Source organism: Podarcis erhardii (genome assembly GCF_964252035.2).
Source record: "Podarcis erhardii genome assembly, chromosome: 13".
NCBI classification, from domain to species: domain Eukaryota; kingdom Metazoa; phylum Chordata; class Lepidosauria; order Squamata; family Lacertidae; genus Podarcis; species Podarcis erhardii.
This window is the reverse complement of record NC_138502.1, coordinates 46259717-46277122: the sequence shown is the minus strand read 5'-3', so window position 1 is coordinate 46277122 and position 17406 is coordinate 46259717. Positions and strand designations below refer to the sequence as shown.

The following is a 17406-nucleotide window of genomic DNA, read 5'->3' as shown; positions in this document are numbered from 1 at the left end:
GGCATAGGTAAACTCGGCCCTCTGGATGTTTTGAGACTACAATTCCCATCATCCCTGACCACTGGTCCTGTTAGCTAGGGATGATGGGAGTTGTAGTCCCTAAACATCTGGGGGGCTGAGTTTGCCTATGCCTGGTTTAGGTGAATGGGTTCTATCCAAAGTACTCCAGAAATTAGGGTCAGTTTCATATCTTGTGGAAGGCAAGGATGGATTGGGTACTACCTTTAAGGCACTCAGAGATCACTCTGATCCATTCCAGTCCGGCTTCCGCGCTGGTCATGGGACTGAGACGGCTCTGGTCGCCCTAACAGATGATCTCCGCAGGCAGCTGGATCGAGGCGGGTCGGGGCTGCTGATTCTTCTAGACCTGTCAGCAGCCTTCGACATGGTCGATCACGAACTCCTGGACCACCGCCTGGCCGACGTGGGGATCCAGGGCACAGTCCTTCAATGGCTGCGCTCGTTTCTCTCCGGTCGGGGACAGAGGGTGGCGCTTGGGGGGGAATTGTCATCCCGCCACTCCTTGGTGTGTGGCGTGCCCCAGGGTGCAATACTCTCCCCAATGCTTTTTAACATCTTTATGCGCCCCCTCGCCCAGCTTGTCCGGAGTTTTGGGCTGGGCTGCCATCAGTATGCTGATGACACCCAACTCTATCTGTTGATGGACGGCCACCCGGACTCTGCCCCAGACACACTGATCAGATGCTTGGAGGCTGTGGCTGGATGGTTACGTGGGAGCCGGCTGAAGTTAAATCCTTCGAAGACAGAGGTCCTCTGGCTGGGACGGGACGACAGGGGGCTGAGGGGGCAACTCCCATCTCTTGCGGGGGTGCAATTAGTGCCAGCACCGTCCGTTAAGAGTTTGGGTGTAATCTTCGATACCTCCCTCTCTATGGAGGCGCAGATTGCAGCTATAACAAAGGCGGCATTCTTTCATCTCCGCCAAGCTAAGCAGTTGGCTCCTTACCTCTCACGCCCCGACCTAGCCACTGTGATCCACGCGACGGTCACCTCCAGACTGGATTATTGTAACTCGCTCTACGTGGGGCTGCCCTTGAGACTGACCCAGAAACTCCAGCGGGTGCAAAATGCTGCAGCGAGACTCCTTACGGGGTCTTCGCTTAGAGATCACATTCATCCGGTGCTATACCAGCTGCACTGGCTCCCGGTGGAGTACAGGATCAGGTTTAAGGTGCTGGTTTTAACCTTCAAAGCCCTATACGGCCTAGGGCCCTCGTACCTACGGGACCGCCTCTCCTGGTATGCCCCACAGAGGAACTTACGATCTTCAAATAAAAACATCTTGAAGGTCCCAAGCCACAGAGAGGTTAGGCTGGCCTCAACTAGAGCCAGGGCTTTTTCGGCTGCGGCTCCAACCTGGTGGAACGCTCTCTCACAAGAGACAAGGGCCCTGCAGGACTTGACATCTTTCCGCAGGGCCTGCAAGACAGAGCTGTTCCACCTGGCCTTTGGTCAGGGCGCAGCCTGACTCCCTCCTCTGGCAATCTTTACAAAACTTTAGTTTATGGTTGCCATCAATTTTGATTTTAATCCATTTTAATCCATTTTTATAATGTTTTATAATGTTGTACTGTTTTAGTGTTGTTAGCCGCCCTGAGCCCGGCTTCGGCTGGGGAGGGCGGGATATAAATAAAATTTATTATTATTATTATTATTATTATATTGCCAGCACAGCTGCCACATGGCAAAGTTGAAATTCGCTTTGAGTGAAGTGGACCAGGACCTGAAATTACATGATCCATGACCAGTTCTACATTGGCCTATTACAGAAGTGTCCAAACTTTTTTCAAAGAGGGCCAGATTTGACAAAGTGAACATGCGTGAGGGCCGACCAAGGGACCAACCAAAGATGTTGACCTCATTTTAGGATTGAAGTTGTTGAACTTTTTTTACGGTTTTATCCCAGAGTTGTTGAGCTTCTTTTAGGATTAAACTTGTTGACCTTTTTGCGTGTTGAGACCCAGAGACCTCCCCCCCCCCAAATAAACACACATTTGACTCAAATTATAGTTTTGGTTTTTAGCAGAATTTAGGCCACAACTTTATTGATTACAGAAAGTGAGTGGTTGCATAGGCTCTGGTTCGACTAGCTCCGTGCACCCTTGCAGGTAGTATTGACCCAGAGCTCTATCATAGGTCAGCCAAGGGTGAACACCTGAGGTAGGTGGAAAGACCGGGAACAGACTATGTCCACTCCCCAGATGCTCCCTTGGACTCAGGCATGGGCACAACCCCCTCTCGGGGGTTGACCAAACCAAGTTGAGTCCCTGGATTCCTTTAACGGAATACCCTTCACATATGGATACCAAGACTGTTCTTCCATCCCTATCACATGAACCAGTGCCTATCCGCAACCTTATGAGTTGTGACAATTTGCTACGTGGCAGGAGAAACCCAAATGGCAACAGCCAATCAGCCAAGTGGGGAAAATTCCTGCCATGCACTTGTCCCAACGACAGATGACACACGGCGGCATAGTAAGGTCAAGTGCAAAATGCCCTAAAAGTAGGGAGAGGTGGGTGGTTGTTCCGATGCACGAGGTCTGGGTCACGTGCATAGGTATATATAGGTCCCTCGGCCCATTTAGACAGCTCCCCATTGGCCAGTTTAAACCCAGTAACGAGGGACCTACCAATCGGGTGTTGTGGCTATCCAATAGACCCGCCCACAACCAGGAGGTCAGTCTCCAGGTCTCACCGCAACACATGCCATCTTTTAGGGAGGACACACTTTTTGTTGTTGAGCTTTTTTTTGGGATTTTACCCCAGGAAATAAACTGCCACAGGGACTGGATTAAACCGGATTAGGCCCCCCAAATGGACTTTGGACATGCCTGGTCCAAAGCAGAGAGGGGCCTCTGGACTTGAATTGTTTGTGATGAGTTAATAAATTGTTGGGAAGGAATGTGGTAGAGTGTATTCAATAGTAATGAGAGAATGACAAGTTATTAATTGTAGGAGGGACCTTTTAGATGCCGCATGGTGATAAGAACCCCCAGTTCATTCTTGCGTTATATTGGTAGGCTGACTGGATGTAGTTAAAGGCTCTGGGCCTCACTTGTACCTTGGTCAAAAATAAACAGCCAAGTTCCCTTAGTGAGTAGCAGTGTTTGTTCTCCGTATAAGCCTGAGGACACGCCTGTTTCTCTACTACCAGTGACAGGAAGTGGAGGTCTCAGTGAACCCAGGTAAGTCAGGAGACTCTGAATATATTTTGTTTGGGAAGGCAAAGTGAATTTTTGGCTAGCATGACAGCGAAGGGAACAATATGGCCCGGGACTTGGTCAGAAGGTATGTGATGTCACAGCCTTCTAGATGCTAAAGAGGTCTGGACCTGGTCAGTTCCGGGGTGGAATTTGACTGGGAACCCTGTGTACCCTGTCCTGAGTTCCATGAAAAAAAGAAAGAAAGTTGAGATATAAATGAAATGAATACCAAATTTAGCAAAAGAGGAACCACAAATATACACCAAAATACACCCAGTATACCTGCCCTTACGACTCCATATTGAAGAGGAAGAACAAACGCTGTATGCAAATATCAGAGATATTTGCCCATTTCTGATTTTCTCATTGAGGAACTGCTGATAAGCTTCCATAAAATCTGGGTTTCCCACTTGGAAGCCCAGTTGTGTATGTGAACCCTTTCACCCAGTATTTTGACATTGCATAGATAGAAATAGCCCCCACTTTTCAAACTTTGGTGCTTAATCATTTAGACCAAGGGTTTGTTGTTGTTCAGTCGTTTAGTTGTGTCCGACTCTTCGTGACCCCATGGACCAGAGCATGCCAGGCACTCCTGTCTTCCACTGCCTCCCGCAGTTTAGTCAAACTCATGTTGGTAGCTTCGAGAACACTGCCCAACCATCTCGTCTTCTGTCGTCCCCTTCTCCTTGTGCCCTCCATCTTTCCCAACATCAGGGTCTTTTCCAGGGAGTCTCCTCTTCTCATGAGGTGGCCAAAGTACTGGAGCCTCAGCTTCAGGATCTGTCCTTCCAGTGAGCACTCAGGGCTGATTTCCTTCAGAATGGATGCGTTTGATCTTCTTGCAGTCCATGGGACTCTCAAGAGTCTCCTCCAGCACCATGATTCAAAAGCACCAATTCTTCGGCGATCAGCCTTCTTTATGGACCAGCTCTCACTTCTATACATCACTACTGGGAAAACCATGGCTTTAACAATACGGACCTTTGTTGGCAAGGTGATGTCTCTGCTTTTTAAGATGCTGTCTAGGTTTGTCATTGCTTTTCTCCCAAGAAGCAGGCGTCTTTTAATTTCGTGACTGCTGTCACCATCTGCAGTGATCATGGAGCCCAAGAAAGTAAAATCTCTCACTGCCTCCATTTCTTCCCCTTCTATTTGTCAGGAGGTGATGGGACCAGTGGCCATGATCTTAGTTTTTTCTATGTTGAGCTGCTTCAGTGATGTGAGGCTTTTCACCGGTCTGTTTGATGTTCTTCTCTGTTCCTGGATTCCCCCCCACCTCAGCCTTTTTTTTTCTTGCGGCAAGGGGTGCTGGGACTCCAAAAAGACACTGCTGAAGTTCCTTTGGCTTGAGCTTCCTTCCAAGCCTTTTCAGGGGTCGTTTAGCCAAACATTGCCCCTCACATTACCGGTGTACTTGCTTACTGTGATCAGAGCTCACACTGTTGCAGCTGTGGTAAAAGCGGAAGACTTTCTTCAATAAGAAATGGAAGAAGAAATATAGTTCACCACATATTAACATAATGAGAAGGTCTGGGTGGGTTTGTAAGAAGAGTTAACCTTGACTGGATCCGAAATGGTATGGGCAGGTTATGATTTTTGTCGGAAATAGTGACGGAGGAAAGCTGTGCCATTTGTCTTTTCATTTCAGAAATATTCAGTGACAGCGTTCTGCTTGCTTGGAGAGTTAAAAAAAACCCTGACTCAACACACTTGGTAAAAAGTCTTCTGTGAAAGGAAAACTTGGGACGGGAGCTTTCTCACACAAACAAAACGCATGAATAATTTTCCTCTGTTGTGGAGTGATAGAAGAAGAAATATGGCTGCCTCAGAAAAGCGTCTTGAGTCTTCTGCCTCAGCAACAGTGGTTGTGATTCAGCTACTAATACTCCAGGTTGCCTTAATAGGAAACATTTCCTGTGGGAATGTGCTTATTTGGCCAGCGGAAGGCAGTCACTGGCTAAATGTTAAGGTCATCATTCGAGAACTGCTACACAGAGGTCACAACGTCAGCATTCTAGTTTCAACGTCAGCACTCTTAATCAAACCCAGTGATGATATATCAGCGGCTAAGTTTGAGGTATTTCCAGTGTCCTATGGAAGGGATGAGGTCGATTCCATTTTCTCGAACGCCATATGGGCATGGGTGAACAACAAGCCAACCACCCTGACCTTCTACAGGTTTTACAAAGAGGTGGGGAAAGAGGTGAGGAAAATGGTTGACTTACGGAAGGACATATGCGAAGCGGTTCTGGCCAATAAGGAACTCATGGCCCGCCTGGCAAAGAGCAAATATGATGTGCTTCTTTCAGACCCTGTGGCGTTTGGTGGCGACCTGATTGCTTTGAAATTGGGCATCCCCTTTATGTATACCTTGAGGTACATGCCAGCCTCAACCATAGAAAGACACTGTGCGAAGATGCCTTCCCCTCCTTCGTATGTTCCGGCTGTTTTGTCTGAGCTCACAGACAGAATGTCATTTGGAGAAAGGGTGAAAAACGTAATATCTTACCATCTGCAAGACCATGTTTTCCAGACTTGGTTTGGAGCGTGGGACTCTTATTACAGCCAGGTTTTAGGTAAGCTTGTTTTTGTTTCTTCTTCCCAAAGTATTATTATTATTTGGTAGAGTAGATGCTCTAAAGAGGCGAAGGATTCCAACTTCAGTCCTTGGCATGACCAGTTAGGAAGGACCTCCTAGTATCAGGATTGGAAAGGCCTCATCCTGAGGCTGTGTAGAGCCACGGTCAGCTGGAAATAGAGACTACCAAACTTGACCACCTGTAAGGGAAGGAGCAGATCTCACCTTCCTTGCTCCCTTCTTGCTCCATCAAATTGTTCTCTCTTCTGGGCAACTCTCCCTGAATTCAAATTGATCTTGAAGAACTTCTCTCTTTTTAAAACTTTTTTTTATTAAGGATTTGCTATAAGCAACTAACTAGAAAATAACCCATACAAAAGAAATTAAAGGTAAAGGTAAAGGGACCCCTGACCATTTGGTCCAGTCGTGACCGACTCTGGGGTTGCAGCGCTCATCTCTGTTTATTGGCTGAGGGAGCCGGCGTACAGCTTCCGGGTCAAGTGGCCAGCATGACTGAGCTGCTTCTGGCGAACCAGAGCAGCGCACGGAAACGCTGTTTACCTTCCCGCCGGAGCGGTACCTATTTATCTACTTGCACTTTGATGTGCTTTCAAACTGCTAGGTTGGCAGGAGCAGGGACCGAGCAACGGGAGCTCACCCCGTCGTGGGGATTCGAATCACCGACCTTCTGATCGGCAACTCCTAGGCTCTGTGGTTTAACCCACAGCGCCACCCGCGTCCCATAAGCAACTAACTAGAAAATAACCAATACAAAAGAAATTATGAGACATTAAATGAAGCAGGCATGAGACTGCATACATCAGTGAGGAGACCTTATGAAAATGTATTATAATAGAGGAAATTGCAAAACAACAACACGCAATAGGGCAGCTGCCACACAAAAATGTGTGTGTTAGAATAAAATATGCACTAAAATGCTGGTAATTTCTTTGCAGTAACTTTTAAAAATAAATCACAAATTGAAAAAATCAGTCTAATGGAGCGTTTCAGCCTAAAACTTCCATATGCCCCAGCTAGCACCTGAAGGACATCAGATTGGGGAAACCGAGACTGGTACTGATGCACATTCAGCTACCAATTCTGACTTCAGAGGAAAGGATTATTCTAAATTTTATAGAAGAGAAACTATGGATTTGGCACTGAAAGAATATCTCTGAAGGAGCCATAGCCTAACAAATGTGTAGCATAACACATATTTCTGCAGACTCAGTCCCCAGTTGCTGTTCATATTTCTTTTCTTCTTTTTACAGGTGTACAGTATATAGTTAAAACGTAATGTGGAATCCAGCTTCCTGTATTTTGGCAAACAAGGTTGCTAAAGCCCTCATATCTGTACAGAAAATACAAGCTGCATTTAAACTCATTCCCTTTCCCTCGTTCAACAGGGAGACCCACAACATTATGTGAAGTGATGGGGAAAGCAGAGATCTGGTTGGTCCGCACCTACTGGGACTTCGAATTTCCGCGGCCTTTCCTACCCAATTTTCAATTTGTGGGGGGTCTGCACTGCCAGCCAGCCAAGCCTTTGCCAGAGGTAATTCCCTCCTTTGCCCTTTGCCTGCTTGGTAACTATGCCTGGATCCCCTTCCGGGGATGGGGAGGGGATGTGGTGGCACGGTAAAGAAGTGGCAAGGACAACTTGTTGTTGTCATTTAGTCGTTTAGTCGTGTCCAACTCTTCATGACCCCATGGACAAGAGCACGCCAGGCACTCCACTGCCTTCCACAGTTTGGTCAAACTCATGTTGGTAGCTTTGAGAACACTGTCCAACCATCTCATCCTTCTCCTTGTGCCCTCCATCTTTCCAAACATCAGGGTCTTTTCCAGGGAGTCTTCTCTTCTCATGAGGTGGCCAAAGTATTGGAGCCTCAGCTTCAGGATCTGTCCTTCCAGTGAGCACTCAGGGCTGATTTCTTTCAGAATGGATAGGTTTGATCTTCTTGCAGTCCATGGGACTCTCAAGAGTCTCCTCCAGCACCATAATCCAAAAGCATCAATTCTTCAGCGATCCGCCTTATTTATGGTCCAGCTCTCACTTCCATACATCACTACTGGGAAAACCATAGCTTAACAATATGGACCTTTGTTGGCAAGGTGATGTCTCTGCTTTTTAAGATGCTCTCTTAAAGGTAAAGTAAAGGTACCCCTGCCCGTACGGGACAGTCTTGACAGACTCTGGGGTTGGTGCGCCCATCTCACTCAAGAGGCCGGGGGCCAGCGCTGTCCGGAGACACTTCCGGGTCACGTGGCCAGCGTGACAAAGCTGCATCTGGCGAGCCAGCGCAGCACACGGAAACGCCGTTTACCTTCCCGCCAGTAAGCGGTCCCTATTTATCTACTTGCACCCAGGGGTGCTTTCGAACTGCTAGGTTGGCAGGCGCTGGGACCGAGCAGCGGGAGCGCACCCCGCCGCGGGGATTCGAACCGCCGACCTTTCGATCGGCAAGCCCTAGGCGCTGAGGCTTTTACCCACAGTGCCACCCGCGTCCCATAAGATGCTCTCTTAGGAACTTTTAATTATACGTGGAGGAGGTATGGATTGATTTCCTAATCTTGCTCTAAATAAAGAGCAACCCTGACTCTAAGATGAGTGGCAGCATCGTAGCATTCAAATCTGAAGACACAGGCAGTCTTATCAAGGGGTGAAGTCTGGTATGACATTCTGAGTGGCAGAATGAGGGAGGGATAGATCAAGGGAAGTTTGTCTGGCATCTTCATTATACACGTTTAGGTGCCAGGGAAAAAATTCCTCTTCAACCAGGCCTTTGATTGATTTGTTGGTATGTTAAACCGCACTGGGCTTCTTGAACCAACTTGGAAAATGCCAGGCAGCTGCGTTCTCCCCCACAAGCAACCCTCGGGATGATTCATCACTCTTTCCCCCCGAAGTGCTTCTGTGACACATATCCGAAGATATATGCACACAATCCGATTGCAGAGTTCAAGCAGAAGCTAGGCATTTGAGGTGTGGAATCTGAGCTAATTTATTATATACAAGTGTTACAGAACAAAGAAAACATGGCTCCTCTCTAAGAGCGGTAGTCTCGTAATCTAGTGAACCGGGTTCGCGTCTCCGCTCCTCCACATGCAGCTGCTGGGTGACCTTGGGCCAGTCACACTTCTTTGAAGTCCCTCAGCCCCACTCACCTCACAGAGTGTTTGTTGTGGGGGAGGAAGGGAAAGGAGAATGTTAGCCGCTTTGAGACTCCTTACAGGGAGAGAAAGGCGGGATATCAAATCCAAACAACTCTTCTTCTTCTTCTTCTTCTTCTTCTTCTTCTTCTTCTTCTTCTTCTTCTTCTTCTTCTTCTTCCTCTTCTCCTCCGAGAGAGAACAGACTAAAAGCAATAGTACTACATACATAACAAAACAGTGTAACTGAACTTCCGGTCTCATGACTCCAATAGTATGGAATGTTAACACAGACATGTGGTGAAAACAATCACACATCCAGCAACGGAGGAATGAAATCCCAACGTGATTAACATCCAATACCCTTTAAAATGCGTTTGTGGGAGCAGGGCGGTTATTGGTTTGTGGAGGTTTTATTTGTTCTTGTTTCTATTATGTATTTTGTGTTGGTTTTTTTATGATGCGAACCTACCTGAGATCTATGGATGAAGGGCAGTAATCAAATTTAATTAGTTGGGGGGGGGTATTATTGTCTGCGTGTCAATCCAGGGACACCATTTCAGATTTCTCTAGAAGGGACATACATTCCTGAAACATTTTCCGGAGCACAGCTCTGCTTTTTCTGATAGCACAGAGAAACCGGACTGATTGAGCACACAGCCTGTAACTCCTCAGTGCTAAAGAGCACTGAAACCTCCTTCTAAGATGCTGGAAACACAGTTTGGAAACTGGACCTTAAATACCACCTTCTCACTCAGAGGCCAGCACAACTTGAAGTGTTAACATTAACATTTCTAATTCACGCAGCAGGTTCACATGGCAAAGACATGGAGGAAGGTGGTTTGTTGGTTTATAAAGAATGCTTTTAACCTTTCGACAGGAAATGGAAGAATTTGTCCAGAGTTCAGGGGAACACGGCATTGTGGTGTTTTCTCTGGGCACTTTTTTCCCAAACTTAACAGATGAAAAGAGTAACGTGGTTGCATCGGCACTCAGCCAACTTCCACAGAAGGTCAGTGTTCATGTCATTTGGTTAGAAAATAACAATTCACTTGTATAGTGGGCTTGTGAAAATGCTTCCCTGATTTCCTTACCCTGGCTGTGAAATTGCATGCTTTTACAACAGACGTTTTAAAGACTTGCTTTTCTTGAAATCTACTCCTACTTAAATAAATGAGAGCAGGCTTAGAGAATGAGGCTACTCCTAGCCTAATGCTTGTTATGAGATGTAGAATAATGCAAAATAATTCAGAGAGGAGAAAATAGGCTCCCTAAGGTCCGCTTTGAGGAGCAGGTGGAATTAGCTCTGGATAACTTTTAGTTTGAATCTTTTTTTCAGATTTACTCATACATTATGAATTCTCAGTGCTGGGGAAATATGGAGTCAGAACAGTCCAACATAGCCTGAAGTCAACATACTTGATTGTTTAAATGTAGCTTATATATTTTCTTAATATATAAATGCCACATTGTTCAGTTGTCTGCTAGGCTACTATATATCAGGGACACAGATGTGGTACAGAAATATGGTGCATTACAGCTGTATCTCGGGTTAAGTACTTAATTCGTTCCGGAGGTACGTTCTTAAGCTGAAACTGTTCTTAACCTGAAGCACCACTTTAGCTAATTGGGGCCTCCTGCTGCCGCCACACCGCCAGAGCACGGTTTCTGTTCTCATCCTGAAGCAAAGTTCTTAACCTGAAGCACTATTTCAGGGTTAGCGGAGTCTGTAACCTGAAGCATATCTAACCCGAGGTACCACTGTATTATTATACTGTCACTAAAGAAAGTGGCTAAGCAGCCAGTGTTGATGATTCATATTAGAAACCAGAAGGACAGCTCAAGTTGTTGGAGAAGCCTACAGATCAACGTGGTGCTGATTGAAAGCCAAGCAAGGGGGGGGGGTCATCTCAGTTTTCCCTGCAACCTGAGCTACAGAGAACAGTCTTTCCATTTCCCCTCCAAATCCAGGTTCTTTGGCGCCACAAAGGGAAACGACCAGAAACATTAGGAGAAAACACCAGGATTTATGACTGGATCCCACAAAATGATCTTCTCGGTGAGAGAGACCTCATGCTTGTTGCAGTTATGGCTTCATTGCAGAGTTCTGCCAATTCCTAGGAAATATCTCTCCTCCATCCTCACTTTCCTCACTCACGTCATGACAGCCCTAGATAGTAGCAATGAACATCTTCCCCTTCGTTTATTCCATTCCTAATCAGTAGCTTCACCCTGCCCCTTAGAATCATAGAATCCTAGAGTTGGAAGAGACCACAAGGGCCATCGAGTCCAACTCCCTGCCAAGCAGGAAACACCATCAGAGCACTCCTGACATATGGATGTCAAGCCTCTGCTTAAAGACCTCCAAAGAAGGAGACTCCACCACACTCCTTGGCAGCAAATTCCACTGTCGAACAGCTCTTACTGTCAGGAAGTTATTCCTATTGTTTAGGTGGAATCTTCTTTCTTGTAGTTCGGATCCATTGCTCCGTGTCCGCTTCTCTGGAGCAGCAGAAAACAACCTTTCTCCCTCCTCTATGTGACATCCTTTTATATATTTGAACATGGCTATCATATCACCCCTTAACCTCCTCTTCTCCAGGCTAAACATGCCCAGCTCCCTTAGCCATTCCTCATAAGGCATCGTTTCCAGGCCTTTGACCATTTTGGTTGCCCTCCTCTGGACACGTTCCAGTTTGTCAGTGTCCTTCTTGAACTGTGGTGCCCAGAACTGGACACAGTACTCCAGGTGAGGTCTGACCAGAGCAGAATACAGTGGCACTATTACTTCCCTTGATCTAGATGCTATACTTCTATTGATGCAGCCTAGAATTGCATTGGCTTTTTAAGCTGCCGCGTCACACTGTTGGCTCATGTCAAGTTTGTGGTCAACCAAGACTCCTAGATCCTTTTCACATGTACTGCTCTCAAGCCAAGGTGTCACCCATCTTGTATTAGTGCCTCTCATTTTTTTTGCCCAAGTGCAATACTTTACATTTCTCCCTGTTAAAATTCATCTTGTTTGTTTTGGCCCTTGTATTCTGTTCTGCCTGTTTTATTGCTGAGCTTGGATCATTTAAAAAAATAATCTCAGAATTGGCAATGTGTGTGTTGGGCAGGGAAGAGGGGAAGATGCAAACTGGAAAATGGTGAGCGCACACATGCTGTAGCCCAGGGGTTGGCAACCTAAGGCCTATGGGGGTCGTTTAACTGGCCCACATGCCTCCCCTGAACCAAGCTGCCCACTCAGTGAGTCCCCATGCGCTAAACCTGCACAGCGCTGCACAGGGACTCGCTTTCGCGGCGCCGGAAATGCATCTGCCCAGACATAGATTCCGGAAATCATGTCTGTGCAGACACGGGCACCGGAAATCGTGGGCGGGCCCACAAAGGGATCTCCGCTGGAGTGAACTGGCCCAGGTAAGGTAAATCTTGCCGACCCCTGCTGTACTTGGAAACACTTGGATAGGGAGAATCCCAATTGAAGACTTGTATGTTTTTGGTTTTTTGAAGTGGACAAGGATGCAATTTCTAGGCTTTTGCACATTCCCTTCCCACTTACTGCTTGCTGGTGTGACCCCACTACTTGCCTGGTGCAAGCAATTGGCACAAGCTCTTTGACTGAGCTTCCCCCATTCCAAGAGTAGAATCAGACCATTGTCCACAAAGGGGCACGCCTCCCACGCCCTGCCTCCACACAAGGTGAGATGTAGGCTGTCCCTGCTATTATTAATTAATTAATTTATTTATTATTTATACCCCGCCCATCTGGCTGAGTTTCCCCAGCCACTCTGGGCAGCTCCCAATCAAGTGTTAAAAACAGTACAGTGTTAAATATTAAAAACTTCCCTCAACAGGGCTGCCTTCAGATGTCTTTTAAAGAAAAGATAGCTGCTTATTTCCTTCAGATCTGAAGGGAGGGTGTTCCACAGGGTGGGTGCCACTACCGAGAAGGCCCTCTGCCTGGTTCCCTGTAACCTCACTTCTCGCAATGAGGGAACCGCCAGAAGGCCCTCGGCGCTGGATCTCAGTGTCCGGGCTGAGCAATGGGGGTGGAGACGCTTCTTCAGGTATACAGGACCAAGGCCGCTTAGGGCTTTAAAGGTCAGCACCAGCACTTTGAATTGTGCTCAGAAACGTACTGGGAGCCAATGCAGATCTCTCAGAACTGGTGTTATGTGGTCCTGGCGGCCACTCCCAGTCACCATTCTAGCTGCCGCCTTCTGGATTAATTGCAGTTTCCGGGTCACCTTCAAAGGCAGCCCCTGGTTATCATATTCCTTCTGCCATCCCCATTTGGATCAAGTTATTACCCCCTCATCCAGCAGCTGTTTCTCACACCTGTTTCTCACAGGTGTAACTTCTTGGGATCCTTGGCGGAAAGGGGAAAGAATCATAGAATCATAGAGTTGGAAGAGACCACAAGGGCCATCGAGTCCAACCCTCTGCCAAGCAGAAAAGAGGCAGGGAAAATACCTGGGTCCATCCCAAGGAAAACCAAGCCCTCAGAGAGTGCTGTTTTTCAAATCTTGGCCCAAACCTGAGCAAGCTAGCCGAGCTCAAATATTTGGTGCTTTGTGTTTTCAGCTATTCAGGAGATCTGGAACTACAAATTCTCTGTTTTACGAAGCTGTTATGTGCTTGGACAGGGTCAGTTTTGAATTCTAGCAACTTTAATAACCTGCCTTTACCATCCCATAGTCAACAGATTCTCATCTTCCTCCTCCAGGACACGCCAAGACCAAAGCCTTCATAGCACATGGTGGGATCAATGGGATTTATGAAGCCATTTACCATGGTGTTCCCATAGTGGGGATTCCTTTTTTTTCTGACCAGCATGACAATATTGTACACTTGAAGGCAAAGGGGATGGCTGTGGAACTGGACCGTCAAACAATGAAAGCAGAAGATTTGTTGGAAGCTGTGAAGGCTGTGATTCACAATCCCACGTGAGTGGTCAACCCTCCCATTTAAAATGTCAAGCAATTTTTAAAAGAAAACCTCTCTCCCAAATCTCAAAGCCCCTTCGCACTAAGTCACTTTGGATTTTGAGTGAATGATGCCATACTAGTTTTTTAAATTGTTACTCTGCCCATCTGACTGGGTTACCCCAGCCACGCTAGGCAGCTTCCAACATATAAAAATAATAATAAAACATTGAACATTTAAAAACTTCCCTAAACAGGGCTGCTTTCAGATGTCTTCTAAAGGTTGTATAGTTACGTATCTACTTGGCTCGGGGGCTCACATGACTCCATACCCTCCAACAATTCTCCAATTAAAATAGGCACCTCCTAAGGTCTAAAATGGAGGGATGCGGGGGGCGCTGTGGGTTAAACCACAGAGCCTAGGACTTGCTGATCAGAAGGTCGGCGGTTCGAATCCCCACGACAGGATGAGCTCCCATTGCTCGGTCCCTACTCCTGCCAACCTAGCAGTTCAAAAGCACGTTAAAGTGCAAGTAGATAAATAGGTACCGCTCTGGCAGGAAGGTAAACGGTGTTTCTGTGCGCTGCTCTGGTTCGCCAGAAGTGGCTTAGTCATGCTGGCCACATGGCCTGGAAGCTGTACGCCGGCTCCCTCGGCCAATAAAGTGAGATGAGTGCCACAACCCCAGAGTTGGTCACAACTGGACCTAATGGTCAGGGGTCCCTTTACCTTTAAGGTCTAAACCACTGAGCCTAGGGCTTGCAAGTTGGAAGGTCAGTGGTTCAAATCCCTGTGATGGGGAGAACTCCCATTGCTCGGTCCCAGCTCCTGCCAACCTAGCAGTTGCAAGGCACATCAAAGTGCAAGTAGATAAATAGGTACCGCTCCGGTGGGAAGGTAAACAGTGTTTCCATGCACTGCTCTGGTTTCGCCAGAAGCGGCTTAGTCATGCTGGCCACATGACCTGGAAAAACTATCTGCGGACAAACGTCGGCTCCCTCGGCCAGTAAAGCGAGATGAGCGCCACAATTCCAGAGTCGTTCACGACTGGACTTAACTGTCAGGGATCCTTTACCTTTTTAAAGGAAAAGTGGGACATTCCAGGATCAAATCAGAAACCGGGATGGCTTCTGTAAACCTGGCGCTGTCTCAGGAAAATAGGGACACTTGGAGGGTCTGCCTTCACTGTCAGATGAAGAACTCAAATGTCCAAAGGCTTTAATGCTCAAATCAGATTGGTACATAAGGTAAACTACAGATTCCAAGGTACATCAGAGGGAGGAGACACAAGCCTAAAACATTGACCCAAGAAGCAACACACCTTCCTTTTGAAGAGGGGGAGGCAAGTGGCTGGAGTCTCAAGGCACTCTGTCGAATGGGCTGACTCTCTGTAGAATTTTTGTACTGGTGCTGGCATCTCTATGTCCATAAAAACGGAGGCAAAGTCAGGGGTGGCTCAGCATCATCTTTGCTTTCAGCTGCCTCTCCAGGTGAGAGACGCCCTTCACTGATAGGAAGAGATGCCAGAGGCTGCTCAACATTGGGAGATGTTGGGCTAGGGGGGTCCAATACCACGGAGGTGGGTGCTCCTCTGCAAACCCACTCAGCCTCTCTTTGCAAACCAGATCTAACCACAGACCACTGAACCTCTTCCCAGGTTCAGACATTTCTTTCTTTCCCTTTGTTGTTCATTTCTATTTTTTATTATTATTAATCTTTATTGCATTTTTAAAATTTACAAAAAAAGAAAATAAATTAATCCTTACACCCACATATACCGAAAGAAAATAAAATATGAAAATAAAAATTAAAATTAAAAAAGAAAAAGATATTTGTCAAATACACCAAATTATTTAAGGAGTAGAAACCATAGTTTGAATATTCTACATCCAAAATTCCTAGAAAGACATTACCTTCATATTCCATCTTTTCTTTTCTTTACCGTCACATTCTTTCTATTCCACTCAACTGGATCGAGTCCCTTATATGTTAATTGACTTCCCTCTATCTCTTTGCGGTTTCCATATTTCTCTTACATTTCAGTAATTCGTATTCCATTATTAAAAAAGAAAATTCCCTTATATCTGTGAAGTTAGTCTAGGCACAGCCAAGTGTTGTTATTGGAACCATATTTCGTCAGAAAATTTTTAAAGCAATCCCATTCAGGACCAGACATTTCATGGGGTGTCAATTCCACTTTCCCTGTCTCATGAGGACTCTACTGGGGTTCTTCAACACTCTTAAGTTCCTTTCCTTCTTCCTTGGGCTCTGAGCTCCGCATCCATGACACCACAAACGGGACTTGTAACACCTGCTAAACTGCAATGGAAATGTGAGTTTGGGCCCTCTTCCAATTTGTCCTTCCTTTTCTCTCTTTCCCCCTCCCCTTCTTGATCCAATCCTCCAGGTATAAGGAAAATGCAATGAGACTGTCACAGATCTACCACGACCAACCGATAAAGCCGCTGGACCGGGCTGTCTTTTGGATTGAGTTTGTCATGCGCCACAAAGGTGCCAAGCACTTGAGAGTAGCTGCGCATCACTTGACCTGGTACCAGTATCACTCCCTGGACGTCTTCGTCTTCTTGATCAGTTGCATGGCAGTCGTCACATTTATTGCTGTTAAATGCTGTTTATTTTGTTGTCGGAAATGTGGCAGGGTCCTTAGGAAAACCAAAACAGAGTAGCTTCTCCTGGGACTCAGACATCATTGTTTCACTTGCGTTATTTGGTACGCTCAGACTTGGTGTGCTGAAGCCCCTTCAGGAAATCTACTTCCAAAAGCTGTAATCATTTGCAAAAACTTTAAACTGAATTGAATGTACAATAAACCAACCTTTGTGTGTCGAAGCCCCCCAGGACACCCCCAAATAAAGACACAGTTCCCACAACATTTTTGTTTTGGTTTTTGGCATAATTTTGGCCACGACTTTATTGAATTACAGTATGTGAGTGGTTGCTTAAGCATTGGTTAGCGACTATCTGTTCCCACATAGAGGTAGGAACAGAACTGACAACTGCAAGCCTGCGGAAGTCAGTAAGGGTAAACATTTTTGGGGAGAGAATAGAGCTGGGCGCCAGGCTTTCACCTCTCCCCAAATGCTCCCAGGGGCTCTTGCGTGGCCCTAGCCCCTTGCCAGGGGTTCAGACAAGAGCATGGCAAGCCCCTGAATTCCTTTACTGGAATACCCTTGCAGCAGCAGCATTGGAGGGACAGGCACAGCCAACCACATCCCCTCCACCAACCAAAATTAACCAATGCCTAACTGCAACCTTACAAGTTGTGACTATTTGCTAAGCGGGTGGCGCTATGGGTTAAACCACAGAGCCTAGGACTTGCTGATCAGAAGGTCGGCGGTTCAAATCCCCATGACGGGGTGAGCTCCCGTTGCTCGGTCCCTGCTCCTGTCAACCTAGCAGTTCGAAAGCACGTCAAAGTGCAAGTAGATAAATAGGTACCGCTCTGACGGGAAGGTAAATGGTGTTTCCGTGCGCTGCTCTGGTTCACCAAAAGCAGCTT

General features: G+C 46.7%; 2 protein-coding genes across 2 annotated transcripts in view; both read left to right on the top strand.

The window, feature by feature from the left end:
• Nucleotides 1-17406, top strand: part of LOC309327177 (UDP-glucuronosyltransferase 2A2-like) — an 81846-nt gene that overhangs the window by 27375 nt on the left and 37065 nt on the right. The window lies entirely within an intron of this gene.
• On the top strand, nt 5043-16748 carry LOC309327175 (UDP-glucuronosyltransferase 2A2-like; the record flags this gene model as incomplete). Its single annotated transcript, XM_081836321.1, has 6 exons — nt 5043-5802; nt 7211-7359; nt 9838-9969; nt 10929-11016; nt 13687-13906; nt 16294-16748. The coding sequence occupies 6 exons, from the start codon at nt 5043-5045 to the stop codon at nt 16571-16573; spliced, it is 1629 nt and encodes a 542-aa protein (XP_081692447.1). The 3' UTR covers nt 16574-16748.